The sequence below is a fragment of the Odocoileus virginianus genome, chromosome 32, assembly GCF_023699985.2.
Source record: "Odocoileus virginianus isolate 20LAN1187 ecotype Illinois chromosome 32, Ovbor_1.2, whole genome shotgun sequence".
Lineage (NCBI taxonomy): Eukaryota > Metazoa > Chordata > Mammalia > Artiodactyla > Cervidae > Odocoileus > Odocoileus virginianus.
The window spans coordinates 20,555,008-20,571,201 of record NC_069705.1 but is presented as its reverse complement, the minus strand read 5'-3'; the positions used below and the strand labels follow the sequence as shown (position 1 = coordinate 20,571,201).

The 16,194-nt window shown below is 36.8% G+C and overlaps 1 protein-coding gene across 5 annotated transcripts in view; it reads left to right on the top strand.

Annotated features, from left to right (window-relative positions):
* The window catches only part of DLC1 (DLC1 Rho GTPase activating protein), a 489,149-nt gene that overhangs the window by 278,512 nt on the left and 194,443 nt on the right, over window positions 1–16,194 (top strand). For all 5 annotated transcript variants that reach the window (XM_070459963.1, XM_070459964.1, XM_070459965.1 and 2 more), the window contains one exon: window positions 7,070–7,103. In XM_070459963.1, coding sequence (XP_070316064.1) covers window positions 7,070–7,103 — 34 coding nt within the window. The remainder of the gene's footprint in view (window positions 1–7,069; window positions 7,104–16,194) is intronic.

The window sequence follows — 16,194 nt, the reverse complement described above, 5'->3', positions numbered from 1 at the left end:
GAAAATGACTGTCAAAGCTGGAGAAAGACTTTGTAAACCACAACTGATATCAGATTGCCAATCAGACACAGCTTTCTCAATGAACTTCTTTGTTCAGATGAAAGCAAACAGAAATCATTGACTGGTTAACAATATCACAGACAGGAGTGATTTCAAAAGAGTCTGTAAATAGACATGGAAACAACCCCATTTTCCAGTGTACCTACTTTCCTTTAATGCTGTCTTTCATGTCTTCAAAAAAAAAAAAAGTGACTTTCCAACCTCTTCCTGTTGTCCATTGCACCCACAATGGACTCTTGTTTGCTGTCCTCTGAGACTGAGGGAGTTCCATCACCTAGGGACATTTTCTTGCAATTTTTATGGACATAATTATGCACTTTGAAATTTATTGTATAATATTTTGTGGGAATAAAAGGGAATGTTTTTAAAGGAAAGGAATAATTTACTCTGTCACTGATTCTTCCCATTTTTAAGAAGGCAAATAGAGAAAAATTCCTATAGAAAAAGACAATATTCCAGACACTTCTGTGTCAACATCTCTAATATTTGAAAACATACAAAATAAGCACTACCTGTAAAGACAGAAAGGACAAAATAAATGATAGCATTTTTCCCTACATGGAACCTACAAGTAGAATCTTTCAGCCTCTCATCGCTGTCCCTTGTTGTATGGGGATGACTTTCAAAGGGCTTTTATTTTTTTAATGGTTTGTGGGGCCAAGCAGAAAGAACTCTTCCCCCCTGCAGTAGAAGTGTGGAGTCCTAACCACTGGACCGCCAGGGAATTCTTTCAAAAGGCCTTGATGGTATCATCCCAATTGGTATCATCCCAATTCCAAAACACTGAGAAAAAAATAACTTACATAGATGATATATAAATACATTTCTGTTTAATATATTATACATATATTTATATATATACATTTCTGTATTATATATGTATATATATTATATATTTTTATATTAGATTATATTCTTGGGCTCCAAAATCACTGCAGATGGTGACTGCAGCCATGAAATTAAAAGACTCGTTCTCCTTGGAAGGTAAACTATGGCAAACCTAGACAGGGTATTAAAAAGCAGAGACATCATTTTGCCAACAAAGGTCCATATAGGTCCTATGGTTTTTCCAGTAGTTAGGTACAGATGTGAGAGTTGGATCATAAAAAAGACTGAGCACTGAAGAATTGATGCTTTTGAGCTGTGGATGCTGGAGAAAACTCTTGAGAGTCCTTTGGATGGCACGGAGATCAAATGGTCAGTCCTAAAGAAAATCAACCCTGAATATTCATTAGAAGGGCTGATGCTGATGCTGAAGCTCCAATACTTTAGAACATCAGGCCACCTGATGCAAAGAGCAGACTCATTGGAAAAGACCCTGATGCTGGGAAAGGTTGCGAGCAAGAGGAGAAGGGAGTGATAGAGGATGAGACGGTTGGATGGCCTCATCAACACAATAGACATGAGTTTGAACAAACTCCGGGAGATAGTGTAGGACAGGGAAGTCTAGTGTACTGCAGTGCATGGGTCGCAGAGTCGAACGTACCTTAGCAACTGAACAATAACAACAATGTATATGACTTGACATATTAATAAAAGTAACATATTAAAGGGGAAAAATCCTACTCCATTTTCACCTGAAATCATTAAGATGAACTTAGAAATCACCAAGATCAATTAGAATGTCTTAATTGTCATTTTATAAAATGGATTCAGATACAACATCAATTACTTATGTGACTATTTATGTTAGCAGCTTCTGTGTAGTTGGTATAAATTCATAAAAGGTATCCAGCTGAGGTCCTTCTGTAAGTGCAGAAAGCCATTCTAGCAACAGACCAAATGAATCAACATATGTCTACAGCATTTCCGCAAGGCACATCAAAATGAGCATTTCCCCAACACGTTTCATGTCCAGAAACATAAACAGACGCACACGCAGTCTAGGTTCCCACACACAGCTTTAAAAGGCTTCACTAAGAGAAAGCAAGTTGTTTCCTCCCCTTTTACTAAAAAGCTTTCTCTTTAATGGCTTTTAAAAAAGTCAATTGTAAAACACCTCCACAAACCAACATAAATGAAAATCTTTGCGTGTGGAGAACTACTGGAAGGTAAGGATAGCCACAGAAAAGGTTGTTGCCTGTCATTTGAATATCACAGAGAAAAATAACAAAAGACTATGAATAATTTTTTTTCTCTCATTTGGAAGTTATTAGTAGACTTCCCTTTGTTCCATTGAGAAATGAGAGAAGAAAATATGAAGTTACAGCGAACCCATATGGCCAGCAGGAAAATCCTACTTAATTGCTTTATTGCCAGAAATGTTAAATCACTTCCTGAGGATACAGTTCAAATGAAACATATGGCAGCTATTAACAAAAAACCCCTAATGAATTCAAAAATATGCTTTTTATGGGAGCTTTCTCATAAGCAACAGTCATGCATATTACTTAAGCTATATATACAAATATGCACTTGTTTTTTTATTCCCACAAAAATTTGATGAACACCTACTTTGTACCAGACGATACAGACAGCTTGCATGAAGTGATTTTTTTTTTTCCAAGTCCAGAAATGCACTTCCCTGGTGGCTCAGTGGTAAAGAATCCACCTGCCATGCTGGAAACCTGAGTTTGATCCCGAGTGGGAAAATCCTCTGGAGAAGGAAATGGCAGCCCACTCCAGTATTCTTACATCATCAAAGGCAAAAAGAAATCTCCTGATCAGCAGTTTCTCCCCAGGGGTTCAACACCCAGGAAAACCATACCATTTCTGCCTGGGTAGCACTCCAATAAGGGTGCTAATCACTGTCATTCAACAACCTCTGAGTGGAACGATTCTCCTGGGTCTTCTTCAACTGGATCGTGAATTCCACACACACACACAGAGAAAAAGTTGCTCCTAATTAAGAAACAGCAAATAGCTTTAACTGAAAACCAGGTGTCAGCATTTTTTTTAAATTTATTGCCTTTCATCGCTAGAAAATTTCACAGATCTAATCAGTATATTCATAAACCATTTTCTAAAGAGATGGTTCTCCCTCAAATTCAAATATAAATCAGCTGAAGGATATCCAGCTGTTATTACTATGTGATTATGCTTTAAAAGAAAAGTTATAAATGTTGGGTACATTAAACTTTGACTTTCCTTTCTCCATGTGCTGATACGGCCATTGCAGTTATTTAATGGAGGTGAGTTTTGGTAACTTAAAGAATCATGCAGAGCATGGGGTGATATTCTAAAGTAACTGGAACTGTCTACATGACATGTTGGATCTGGCTATTTGGAGGCTAAAATATTTTTGTTTGATAGGGCAACTTGATTAATATCTTTATTAAATATTTACTTACACATGCTTGGTTACACACTTTGTAATCAAATAGAATAAAATATGGAGAAGGCCTGTCACTGGTCACCTTGGAATTAGGGTAAGACATTCAATTTGTCTAAAACACTTTAGCCATAAGAAGAGAGAGCTTATTTAGAGAATTTCTGAATGTTTCATACAGACATCCTGCACAAGTATTTTGTGGTCTAAGTCAATATCTGCCCATAGGGCCTCTGCAAACCTTTCTTCTCCTTTGTTTCAAAATACTCTGATTATTAGTGTTTTGAAATTAGTGATCTCGAAGATCAGCATGTGAGTAGTTGTGTCCTGGCTTCCATTCTATTAATGTGACCTCACAAAACTTGCTATACTTTTTAAGACTTTATGGAGTTGGTCTAAGGATTGAGTGAGTTTATGCAGGTAAAATCTTAAAGCTGTACCTTGTACATACTGAGAACTTAGTAAGTGTTAGCTCTTCATACACTGAGGAACATTCTCCATGAAAGTGAAAGTGTTAGTCCCTCAGTCGTGTCTGACTTGATGCGACCTCATGGACTGTAGCCCACCAAGCCCCTCTGTCCATGGGATTCTTTAGGCAAGAATACTGGAGTTTGCAGCTATTTCCTTCTCCAGGGGATCTTCCCAAACCAGGGTTCGAACATGGGTCTCCTGCATTGCAGGCAGATTCTTTACCATCTGAGTCAATTACCTATTACCACCCTTTACAATCTTGTAATGGAAGGGTTTCTATTTTGTTTTGTTATTTATTTGCTTGAAACAAAAGAGAAAATTTGATTTAAAAGCCCTTATCTCTAGTTAGGGGACAAATCTGGGGCTAGGTTTAAAATATATAGTATGGATTTAATTCCATTCTTAGACCTTTCCCAAAATAGAGACATAAGAAGTAAACAAACATTGCCAAAGCTGTAGGATGACTTTCTTGTCAAGGGAAGACAGAGTCAGAGAAGTTTTTCCTGAAACAAAGAAGAAATCAGATGATTTTGCTGTAAATAAAAGGGTGCTGAGGACAGGGCTGGAAGCCTGTGCAGTCCATTTGAGGCCCTGCTGTCTGGATGTGGTCCTCTACTCTGCCATTTAATAACTGGATGTTCTCCTCAGGACTGCATCTTTGCCAGGATGCAGAGTCAGTATTCACAGCCACAGAACACGAAGTGAGCAACTAAAGGTAGATCAAGATTAAGTCAAAATATGCTTTCATGATAGATCAAGCTTGCCAAAACAAATCCTCCTCCATTTTTTTAATCCATAGATTTTCCCCTTATTTGAAAAACTGCATCAATCTCCAAATCCTGTAAATTCCAAAGGTGAGGTTCTCAACAATAATCAATATCTCACAAAGATATAATAGTCTTGATCTTTGAGATTTCCAGAAATGGAGATTGATATTATTTCCTTAGGCTAACCTACAATAAAGGTGCACGTGAAATTTCCTCTCTCCCTCTCTCGCTCTCTCTCATATACATGTGCAACAAAATTAATTTCCCATTTGAGCCTATTTTCCTTCCTTCAACTCTGAAAACTTTGTCCCCTAAAGAAGGGGAGAGAAAAAAAAAAAAAAAAGAAGGGGAGAGAGACATGCTTGTAGACATCTTGTGTGGTCAGTGGTTGTGGCGTAGAAAGCGTGAAATCCCAGTGGATCAAATAGATTTATAAAAGGCTTTCCAATAAAAGTTAATGCCCTCATGCTAACTGTATTTTATACATGAGTGGCTGAGGTGAATGGCAATCAGAAGCTCACTTCCTTAGTTTGTTTTAAGGTATCCAGAAGGAGTAGAACTACACTATTCTGCCTTAGTCTGTTGAAGACATCTCGTCCTGAACTCTAGTTTCTAAATAATAGTGATAGATAATCGTTACTAGGAATTGAACTTCTAAACCTCTCATTTCAGTAATTCGCTCATTGGAACAGTGCCCATAGTAGCAAATAGAGCAGCTGTCTTTTCCCAAGGACCTCATGTGCTTTACAGAAGCCACTACATCTGGTACTTTCAGCAGCCCTGTGAAGTCGAGGTACTTATCCCCCTTTTATAAAGGAGGAATCTGAACCTTGAGAGGACTGGACAGAGACTTGAAAGGCTCAGATACTGACCAAACAATTAACTTTCTTTGCCTCCCAAAATAGGACAAAGAAATTAAACTATAAAAAATTTGATCCAAATTCAAAGTGTTTTTAGTTTCATTTATTGCAATACCTTTTAAGGGTGAGATGAGTCTGTCTTCAGAAAGGAAAACAATTACATGGCTGATTTACAATGAGCTTAGCTGGATCTAGTGACTTCATGACAGTGCCACCGCTCTTTCTTTTTTTCTTTTCAGCTTCATTGAAGTATAATTGTCAAATAAAATTTTAAGACATTTAAAGTGTGCATTGTAGTGATTTGATATATACATATCAAATCAATCATCATTTGATTGATTATATATATCAAATCATTTACATCGTTTGATTGATGTATACATTGTGAAGGGCTTCCCTGATGGCTCAGAGGGTAAAGAATCTGCCTGCAATGCAGGAGACTCGGGAGGCACAGGCTCAATCCCTGGGTTGGGCGATCCCCTGGAGGATGAAATGGCAACCCACTCCAGTATTCTTGCCTGGGAAATCCCGTGGACGGAGGAGCCCGATGGGCTACAGTCCATGGGCTCACAAAGAGTCGGACACAACTGAGTGACTAAGCACACAAAACATCCATTGTGCAAGGATTCCCTCTTTCATTAATTAATATATCCATCACCTCACATATTTGTCTTTTTTTGGTGAGAACATTTGAATTCTACTCTCTTAAAAAAATATCAATTGTATAATACAATTATCAACTGTAGTCCCCATGCTTTACATTAAATCCTTAGACCGTATTCATCTTATAGCTGAACATTTATACCTTTCACTAATCCTGCCCTATTTCTCCCACTCCACCAGCCCCTGGCAACCACTTTTCTACTCTCTCCGTTTCATGCTTTTTTTTTTTTAAGATTCCACATATTAAAAATACCATGTTGTATTTATCTTTATTTCACTTTGCATAATGCCTTCAAGGCACATGTTATAGCAAATGGTATGATTTCCTTCTTATTCAGGCCTGAATAATATTACACACACACACAACCACACACACTCATGCATACCACGTCTTCTTTATCCATTCATCCATCAGTGGGCACTTAGGCTTTTACCATATCTTGGCCATTATGGATAATATTGCAATGCAAATGGGAGTGCAGATACCTCTGATATCCTCTTTCCTTTTCTTTAGACACATATACTCAGATGTGGGATTGTTGGATCATATATATGGAAAGTATAAAGTATTTTTAACTTTTTGAGAAACTTCCATTCTATTTTCCATAATAGTTGTACTGAATTACATTCCCACTATCAGTGCCCAAGGGTTCCCTTTTCTCCACATGCTCACCTCTACTAATCATCTCTTGTCTTTTTGACGATGACACTCTATACGTGTGAGTTGATGTCTCATTGTGGCTTTGATTTGCGTGTCCCTGATGATTAGTGATGCTGAACACCTTTCATGTGCTTGTTTGCCATTTATATGCCTTCTTTGGAAAAAAAAAAATGTCTATTCAGTTCCTCTTCTCTGATGTTATTAGTATCAGGCTGTATTTAATTTTTGCTTCATTTATGGGGCATCATTTTCTTCCTAATAATATTATTTGCTATTTCCTTCTAATGATACCACAATTTGTGACTTTTTTCTTTTTCAGGCGATTCCAGGTATTTCAGAGAAGGAAAAGGCTGGTAAGTTGACACTGGTTTTGTTTTCACTCCTATCTATTTTAGAATAAAATTCCATCTTCATATGGACATTTCATTAAATATCTAAAATGCATACATCTCCTCAGTTTCTGGGCAAAAGTTGTGGTTGAATTCCTAGAAAAATAAGTTTTGCTCAAAATGCGAGGAAAAAATATGGTTTTCTAACATAACATTATATCTTGTTAGAATAAGGTGTGTAATTCTTGTGGCCTTAATTGTAAATGTGATCGCAACTGTTTTCTTGAGGAAAATAATTAGATGTTGTTCAGTGTACTGAGGAATGGTCTTTGGAGATCTGTTGCTCATACAGTCAGCCCTTTGTATCTATGGGTTCTGCATCCATGGACGCAACCAATCTGGGTCAAAAATATTTGAAAAAGCAAAGATTTCCAGAAAGATCCAAAAGAGAAAAACTGGAATTTGCCACAGAGGCAACTATTTACATACCATTTACTTTGTGTTAGTTATTATAGCTAATCTAGAATGAATTTAAAGGATGTAGGAGGATGTATGTAGGTTGTATATAAGTACTGAGCCATTTTATGTAAGAGACTTGAGCGTATGTGGACTTTGGTGTCCACCAGGGAGTCCCGGAACCAGTCCCCTGAGGCTACTGAGGGACCAAGATTATGAAGGGTTTTTAAAAATTTTAGTAGCCTGTTTAGTAGTCCTAGAAAAAGATGTGCTTGTTTAAAGATTATGTCATACCATCAAAAATATAATTGTGAAGCTATATGGATAGTTCATTAGAGAAAAATGATAATATATTTCTGTGCTATGTGCTATAATTATAACTATTTAGCAGTATTATGGGACGTGGATGAGGATTACTGAGAAATGCAGAAATATGAAAAATTAGACTCAGGTTGGTGGAATGGTATGCTTTTTAACAATCTGTTGATCATCCTCAATATAGTCTTACATTTTCTGTGTAAAAAAAAAAAAATCTCTTTTTAAAAAACAGATTAAAGGTGCTTTATCAAGCTTGAAGCACATCACTTAGCTCTTTGATGTGTGTAATTTTTAAAAGCCAAATTAAAAGTTTATAGAATCATCTCAAAGATGTCATGACTTCAGGTGACTTTACACTAATGCGTTAGAGTTGTTCTGATAGGATTGTTTTATGGTGGATGTTGTGTCAAGTTCAATGACTCGATTTTTGCTGCCAGATAGTTTTCACACACAAGTTTTCATAGTTTATGTCCTTCCAAGAGCTAACGTGTTCTCCTCTGTTTAGGCTGTGTCTAGCCTCTTCTGTCTAATATGTTGAAAGGTAAACCTTCCAAATAAAAGAAAAACACGGAACTGGTATCTTGTGTCAGTTCAAGAGAAAAACTGCTCGGTTTATCATGTGTTGGTATCATGCACTAGACTAATGATATATACTAAACAGATTCAAATTACCATTACGGAGCTCTAATACCTTCAATAATTAATATATTAGCTATCTCCTTAGAACAAAACATTAATGGTGAAGAGCGCATTTGCATCACAAAGAAAAAGGAAGTTAGCCAAAGCTGTGTTTTATCTTGTGTTGTGACATTCTTTGTAATTTATAGGATTGGCTACCATTTAAACAAAGGGTGTAACAGAGCAAAGTTGTCATCTTATTCCAGAAAATCAGCACATTCTTCCATACCCCAAGGAGAAAATTAGGATAGGAATTCTTGGCTGGAGGGGCAGGGGGAGAAAGGCTGGAAATGCCATTGCTTGAGAGACTGAAGAGGTGAAGACTTTTTCTGCCACTAAAATGATGTCAGTGTGCTAGGGAGAAGCACCTCAGTTATCAAGCTCCTCTTAAAGACAAAGAGCTAATTAAACAGAAAACATACATATAATGCACACACCACTTTTTAAAAGCCATAATCCCAGATGTTTTCCTCCTCAACAATAACAACAACAAAAAAAAAACCCCATGAAATTAAGGGTCACTATTTAATTATCTCTTTGGGTCATTTTTACACTCCTGGGGCAGAAATTTTTTAAGTTGATGAATTTCATTCACAGATGATTTGTGAAAGGTTGGATGCACTAGTTCATATGTATGACCTAAGCGGACCCCCGGATGCCCCATCTCAGACGTTTAACCCAGGATGGGCTGATTTGAGCAGAACCTGGCTTTTGTGTTTTAAAACATTAGAATGATTGAAATTCACTCCAGAATGGATTCTAATTTAGATTTCTTGAGAATGTACAGTACATTATAAGGAAATATAATTGGAAATACAAGAAGGAGGAAATACAATTTTGTTTGAGAACATAAATACAAGAAAGAAATGTTTTTTTAAATCAATGAATTTATATGTTAAGATAGAGGCTTATGTTTGAATATTTTATTCAGTTTGCAACAGATTTGCCAATTCAAAAGAGAGTATGATTCATTTCAAAAGGTTTTAAAGGACTATGAAAGTCTAATCAATTTCCTAAATTTCTAAAATTTATTATGCCATATTTAAAATATTTTGAGTGTTTTACATACAAATATGAATATCTTTATTCCTTTTTATGAATCTTTGTTTTTAAGCTCTGCTAGACAGAGGAGTGACAGGAAAGGCAGAGGACCTACTCAATCTTCTGGGGGTTAATTGAGCCTTTAAATAGGATTAAGCTTCATTCCCACCCCTAAGGCCTGTCATTTTTTTTTTTTTTTTTTGTTTGGCTAAATGAATGTAGCCTATTGTTTCTTATTAAGAAAGTCTATTTTAATCTGTGTGACCTCTCATCCAAGCCAACTGGAACCAGCTCCACCAGGCTTTGTGAAGCTCTAAACAAAATCATTTGGGGAGCATGCTATTAATAATTCTTAAGCTGTAGTTGTGTGGTTGCCCCAGTGTGGGGTCTAAGTAGCTGTCTTCTCTTCTGATCTGTGTTGCTACATAAATTCAGCCTAGTGGAATCATTCAGCTGCTTCTCTGCCATCTTGGGATGACAAAGCCCTCCAAAGGAAGACTGTTGTTGTTAAACAGCATCCCATTGGTTCATTTACTTCACAAATATGTATTGAACAGCAACATGCACTAAGCATCATATTAGGTTTTATCAAGGAAGCTGTTATGAACAAGATATGGTTCTCGCCCAGAAGGAACTCAAACTCTAGAGGAGAATATTGCATTGGGCCAGCATCCTCCTTTTCCTCTTCTCAAAGAAAAATTCTTAAGCCAAGTTATTCAGAAAGCCTCACAAGAAAAGAATCAAATAAAAATATTATTTTCAAGAAATTCTATGTTGGAATGTGCATTCTCCAGATCTAAGAGTCCAATACATTTTGTTTTAAAAAATCAGAATTAATCGCACAAGTATCAGTATGTGTAGTTGTATCCAACACAGAATAATTTCAGTTAGCTTCCTTTATGCCACCAGAATCTGTAAAGAGTGAGCCCAAAGCCACTGGTATATTTTCCAGCACATCTGCTTCCTGCCTGTGTATCCTTGAGCAAGTTCCTTAACCTCTTCATTTTCCCATTTCTAGAGAATAAATAAAGAAGCTGCCATGGTGTAAGGCTACAATGCTTGGCACAAAGTAGGCTCTAAAAAATGGTAGCTGTGTCTTGTGATAATGAGTTGTGCTTATAACCACCACGTGTGCAAGCCAGAGAGACTAGCTGTGTTACTCCTGCCCGTGTCTGCTCAGAGATCTTGAACACTTCCTCGGGGCACCAATTAACAGCTGAGCAGCTGTCCATGTGGAAGAAAGAGATCACTTTCTCTGGAAGCCTCTGAGTCAGTTCACCCAGACAGAGGTTATCACAGGGTAGGCAGACTTGTCCATATTTTAACATCTCTTTAGAAATTCTTAGCTCTATTAATGTGAAATCCTCTCAAGTGAATAGATAATCTTTGATTTTTCACAAAAGATTACTCCCTGAGAAATGTATGTCCTAGATGCTGGGGTAATTGAATCCTATCTACTCAGTGCCCACCCTCTCTCCCTTGCCTCCTGCATATAGTCCTGTCAATACTGCCGTCCTGTCATCCCATGTCCATTCTCCCTGCTGTTGTTTTTTAAAACAGCCCTCCACTTTGCACTGACTTTGGAAACAGCGTCCGTAACTGGTTTCCCTGCCTTAACTTATCATTATACCAGTTCACTCTCTACACTGTCACCAAAATTATCTTTGAAAAGCATCACCTGATCATGTCGATTCCTACTTCAGCTTTTTGTTAACCTCCTTACTGATTGCACGATAAGATCAAACCTTCCTGCTTGACATCATTGGCCATTTGTAATCTGGGTGCTGTGTATTGCACTGGATATGCCCATGTCACCCCTCTGGTTCACCCTCCACCCTCCTTCTCCCCAGTTCTGTGATCTGGAGGTGGACCAGTGTGGGCAGAAGCTTGGGCTGCTCTCTTTTCTGTCTTCTTGTTGCACCAGCAAGGAGCCTCAACAGGAGAATAATGGTTGGAAGGACAGTAGGGCTGTGAGGTTGGGTCATTTATTCCTCCATCTGCCTCCCGAGGAATCACAGCTGGCATTTTCCACCCAAATTCCCATGTTCTTTAAATCATTCTCTCCTCTGGCCTTGTGGTTCCCCTACACCTTTATCAATAGTTCTGTTATTAAACTCCCCTCAATTTACCCAGGTTGCCATCTGTTTCCTACTAGGGGTTTCACTGATAAACCCACCAATATTTTCTCTTCTTTCTATTCCTTTGTGTTTGTTGGTTGGTTGGTTTGTCCAACTTTAGCCATAATATACAGCCACAGAACCCATTTTAACTTTGATCTTTCTACTTCTGTGTAGATCATGCAACTGCCTTTTTAAAAATACAGATGATAGGTGGAGATAGAGGGAGAAAAAGAGAAATGACTTATTCAGGAAAAAGAGAAGAGATAGACCATGTTTATCTTTATCATAAATGAATAGAGTTTCATTTAATCACACTATTTAGAACGTGTCCTCTATTGCCCAAAGACATGTAAATTAGAAAATTACCATTGCTTTTTAGTCACCAAAATGTGACTCTCTAAGCATATTTGAAAAGTAGTCATAGGGAGTAATATGAAATCTCTCATTCTAAAGTTAAATCGTATAGCACAAATTTTGTTAGGCTGCAGAGCAACCCATAAAAAATATACCACAATCATGAGCCAAAAATAACAGTTTTTTTTTTTTTGCATTTTGTGTCTTGAAAATTCTACTTGTCCAATAATAACGCCTCCTTCATGAATTATTTCCAAGGCAGGATTAGTCCTTGATTTTTCTGTGCTCCTCGAAAACTCTTGTGTTGTCAATTACTGTTTTGTCAGATTGCTTTTCTGTATGATCTCTTCTCTAGGCAATGAGTGTTTCTAGATCAGGAATATCATCTTTGTGTGCTCTGTAATTAAAACAGCTCTTGACACATAGTAGGTGCTCTGTAAATACATGTTAACCAATTAATTATAATTACAAAAATGCTTTGGCTTCAATCTTTAGAGTTAATATGGTTCTAAAACATTCTGACTCCCCGCCTCAACTCCCTTCTTTATGCCTGCTACCCACACAACTGCCAAGTATCTCAACTAGGTAATTAATTAATGATGTTATTTGGGGATCTATTCCATACAAATGTGCAAAGGGCACCATTGAGAAAGATGATTCAGAATTGAACTTTGGTTACATTCATTGGTCATTTTTCTTCGGATATTTGTTTGCCTGTCTCTAGGTTATTTTCTTGGTCAGAAAATGTTAAAAATCAAGATAATTAATGATTATAGCCTGAAACACTTGTGACAGATAGCTTTCAGAGGCATATAGCAGATTCATAGTCTGTCTAAACTTTATGTTGTGGCAACACAGAACATAGAAATCAAGCACTTCTTTGTGACATGTGTAAGGGGGGAAAACAAAGTTTTCGCAATTTCATTACAAGCTCCTTGTAAACATAATAAATAACAAAGCCCAGACACGGTGCCTTTTGGTATTAATTTTCTTGGCTGCCTTTGACCACAGAGAAGGAAAATGAAGATAACAAAAAGAAAAAAAAAACTGAAACGCAAAGATATTCCTCCTTTTCCAGTCTTATTATCATTTCTTTAATTCAGAGACCTACCCATGCAATGTAAGATTCCACTCTAGGTCATGTTCCAGTATTGATAGATCCAAAAAGATTTGACAGACAAAACTAGGACTGCTCGATTTCAGCATTCTTCTTTGAAAGACTGTGCCCTATTCTTTGTCTCCATTTTAGTACAAATCAGGTCGGTTTTAGGGCTGTCTCACTCACTAGACTCTAAGCATCTTGCAAGATGGAATTTTGTTTCATTCAGCTCTGTGTTTCCAATGCCTGGCATTATTGTAGTTGCCCTATATTTGGTAAATGAATGGATACATTAGATATTTTTAAAATCTGCAAATACAATACTCCCGAAGCCAAATGTAGAATCTTATAATTTTATTCTAGGTGAAACACTTTCCGTACTGCAAAGACCCCCAGCTGTTTCACAGGATTAAACAGGATCTGAAAATTGTCTTTATCGGGCTAGAATGGTCTTTGGCCAACATTCCAAATTCTTTATTTCCTTTCACTCTCAGAAAATGAATTTCATTAGTTTTTTTACTAATGGTTTATAAATACTCACTTATTTTACTTTTCTTAGTATTATGGTCTCTGTTTGCCTGATTTTTTATGAGAAAGGAATTTAGGGTATGCCCACAAATAACCTCTCACTTTTTCTAAAACCTAATGTAAACTAATCCATGAAAAAGTTGGCTGTGGTTGACTGGGCTGTTGAGAGAAAACACATTAGCTTTCAGGTATCAAAGAATTCCTGAAAAATATAAGTAAGTTATTCTTAAATGCCAAAGATCTTGAATTCATAGGATATTTTCCAGTGTCTGTTTCTTAATGTTCTATTGGCATTCCATTTATTACCAAGTAGGTAAAACAAAGCTACTGTATCACCAGAACCAAGCAAACGTATTTCCTTTTCTTCTCAATTATATTACAAGCAATACAAGTGCATGATAATTTTTCTTTTAACAAGTAGCAATTCAAATATTGCTTCCTGCACTTGGAGTGGTTATCAAAAATGATATCTTTTTACAGTATTGAATGATTCCTGTGATGTATTGCTGTTCATGAATTCTCTTCCACATCAGGCTGTGAGCTCCATGAAGGCATAAACCCTTCATTTCATCTTTGTCAGCCCTCACCCAGTATATGATCTTGCACAGAGCAGATGCTCAAAAAACAGTTTTAAATCAATCCATTTATGTGATTTACCAAACAACTCATACTGGCAATTAGTTCATCTCTGATCTATCAGTGACCTTAGCTTTTCACAGTATTTGACGAGCTTGAAAATTCTTCCTCTAAAAAGTCTTGTGGACATTTTGCTGTCTGACTTTATCCCTTGAAAGAATGACTGTCAGCATTGAAGAGGTGGCTATGAACTACCTGGACCAGCTCATGAAGCAGTTCTGCATTTCCATATTTTAACTGACATTGACCTCTGATTAGTAGAAAAGTTCATTTGTCATTTTTAATCTCCCCTGAAGAAAGACAATTTATGAAAAGGCCTCTTTATATCAGTTTTATTTACAAAGCAATACAGCTTGCATTTAGTTTGAAAATCATATCTGATCATCTGATCCCTTCAAATATTTACCTTTATAGAGTCCACAGTTTGCAGTTCAGTTTCTGTTATTAATAGTTTGAATATACACACAAATGTGTGCCCACAAGATAATTGTATATTATTCTAATTTCTTTAGAAAGGTGCCATTTACCCTGGAAAGGTACATATAAGAAGGATTACTTTGACATGAGTCTGAAATGACCAAAAATTCTGCTGGTATGATTGTATTTTTCTTCTCTTCTTGATCCTCCATTGGTTTTAAGGACTTTGATTTATGTTTCTATAGGCAAAAGATTGAGATCAATATCTCTTCCAGAATGATCTATAAGTATTTCTGTTTTATAATTAAAGTATGATTTTGAGATATGGCTTATCCAAGTGGGACATCTAAGACAGTAATTTACAATCATAGTAAAGTAACCAATTCCCAAGAAAAGGCTGGTGCTCATATTGTTATATGAAGCTGTCCAGAGTACCAATTTGGCCATTTCAGGAGAATGGTTCATGAATAGAAGAAACTATTTCGCCCTGACTAGTGTTATCATGTAGAAATGATCTTCTAGAATTCTACAAGTGATGTTTAAGCAAAATGGTCATCAAAAGCCCTCACTTGCCCACCAAACTGGGGTTTTGCTTTTTGTCTTAATTTTTCTAACCATTGTGCTTCCCAGAAAACATATTTCAGTGACTCCCAACTGCTAATATTATAAACTGCTTTTTTTCCCTCCCAGTTTTCTTGAGATTTAGTTGACAGGCAGCACTGTATAAGTTTAAGGTATACAGCATAATGATTTGACATAGATATATCATGAAATGATTACCACAAGAAGTTCAGTGAATATCCATCCTCTCATAAAGATACAAAATAAATGGGAAAAACTTTTTTTCTTGTGATGAGAACTCTTAGGATTTACACTCTTAATAACTTTCCTGTATAACATATAGCAGTGGCGCTAGTGGTAAAGAACTTGCCTGACAATGCAGGAGACATAAGAGATGTGGGTTTGAGCCCTGGGTCAGGAAGATCCCCTGGAGAAGGGAAGGGCAATCTACTCCAGTATTCTTGCCTGGAGAATCCCATGGACAGAGGAGCCCGGCAGGCTGTGGCCTATAGGATCGCAGAGTCAGATATGACTGAAGCAACTGAGCACCACTGAGTGTTAATTATAATTCTCATGTTGTACATCACATCCCTAGTATTTACTTTATTTTATAATTGGAAGTTTGAACCTTTTGACCTCCATCCAGTTCCCTCTCTCTACCACTGGTAATTCAAACCTGATCTCTTTTTCTATGAGTTTGTTTGTTTTTGCAGCATATTGACCTACAACATTATGTTAATCCTGGTGATAAACTTCTTAAAATAAATATTAAATCTGTTCTTTCTATGGATTTGAGGCAATAGATAAATGGAGAACAACATGGTACACTTCATCACTTCTATATCTACCCTTTTTAAGTCTCTGGTCTTCTGTGTATTTATCCAGTGTTTTCCCTGCTATATTGTGA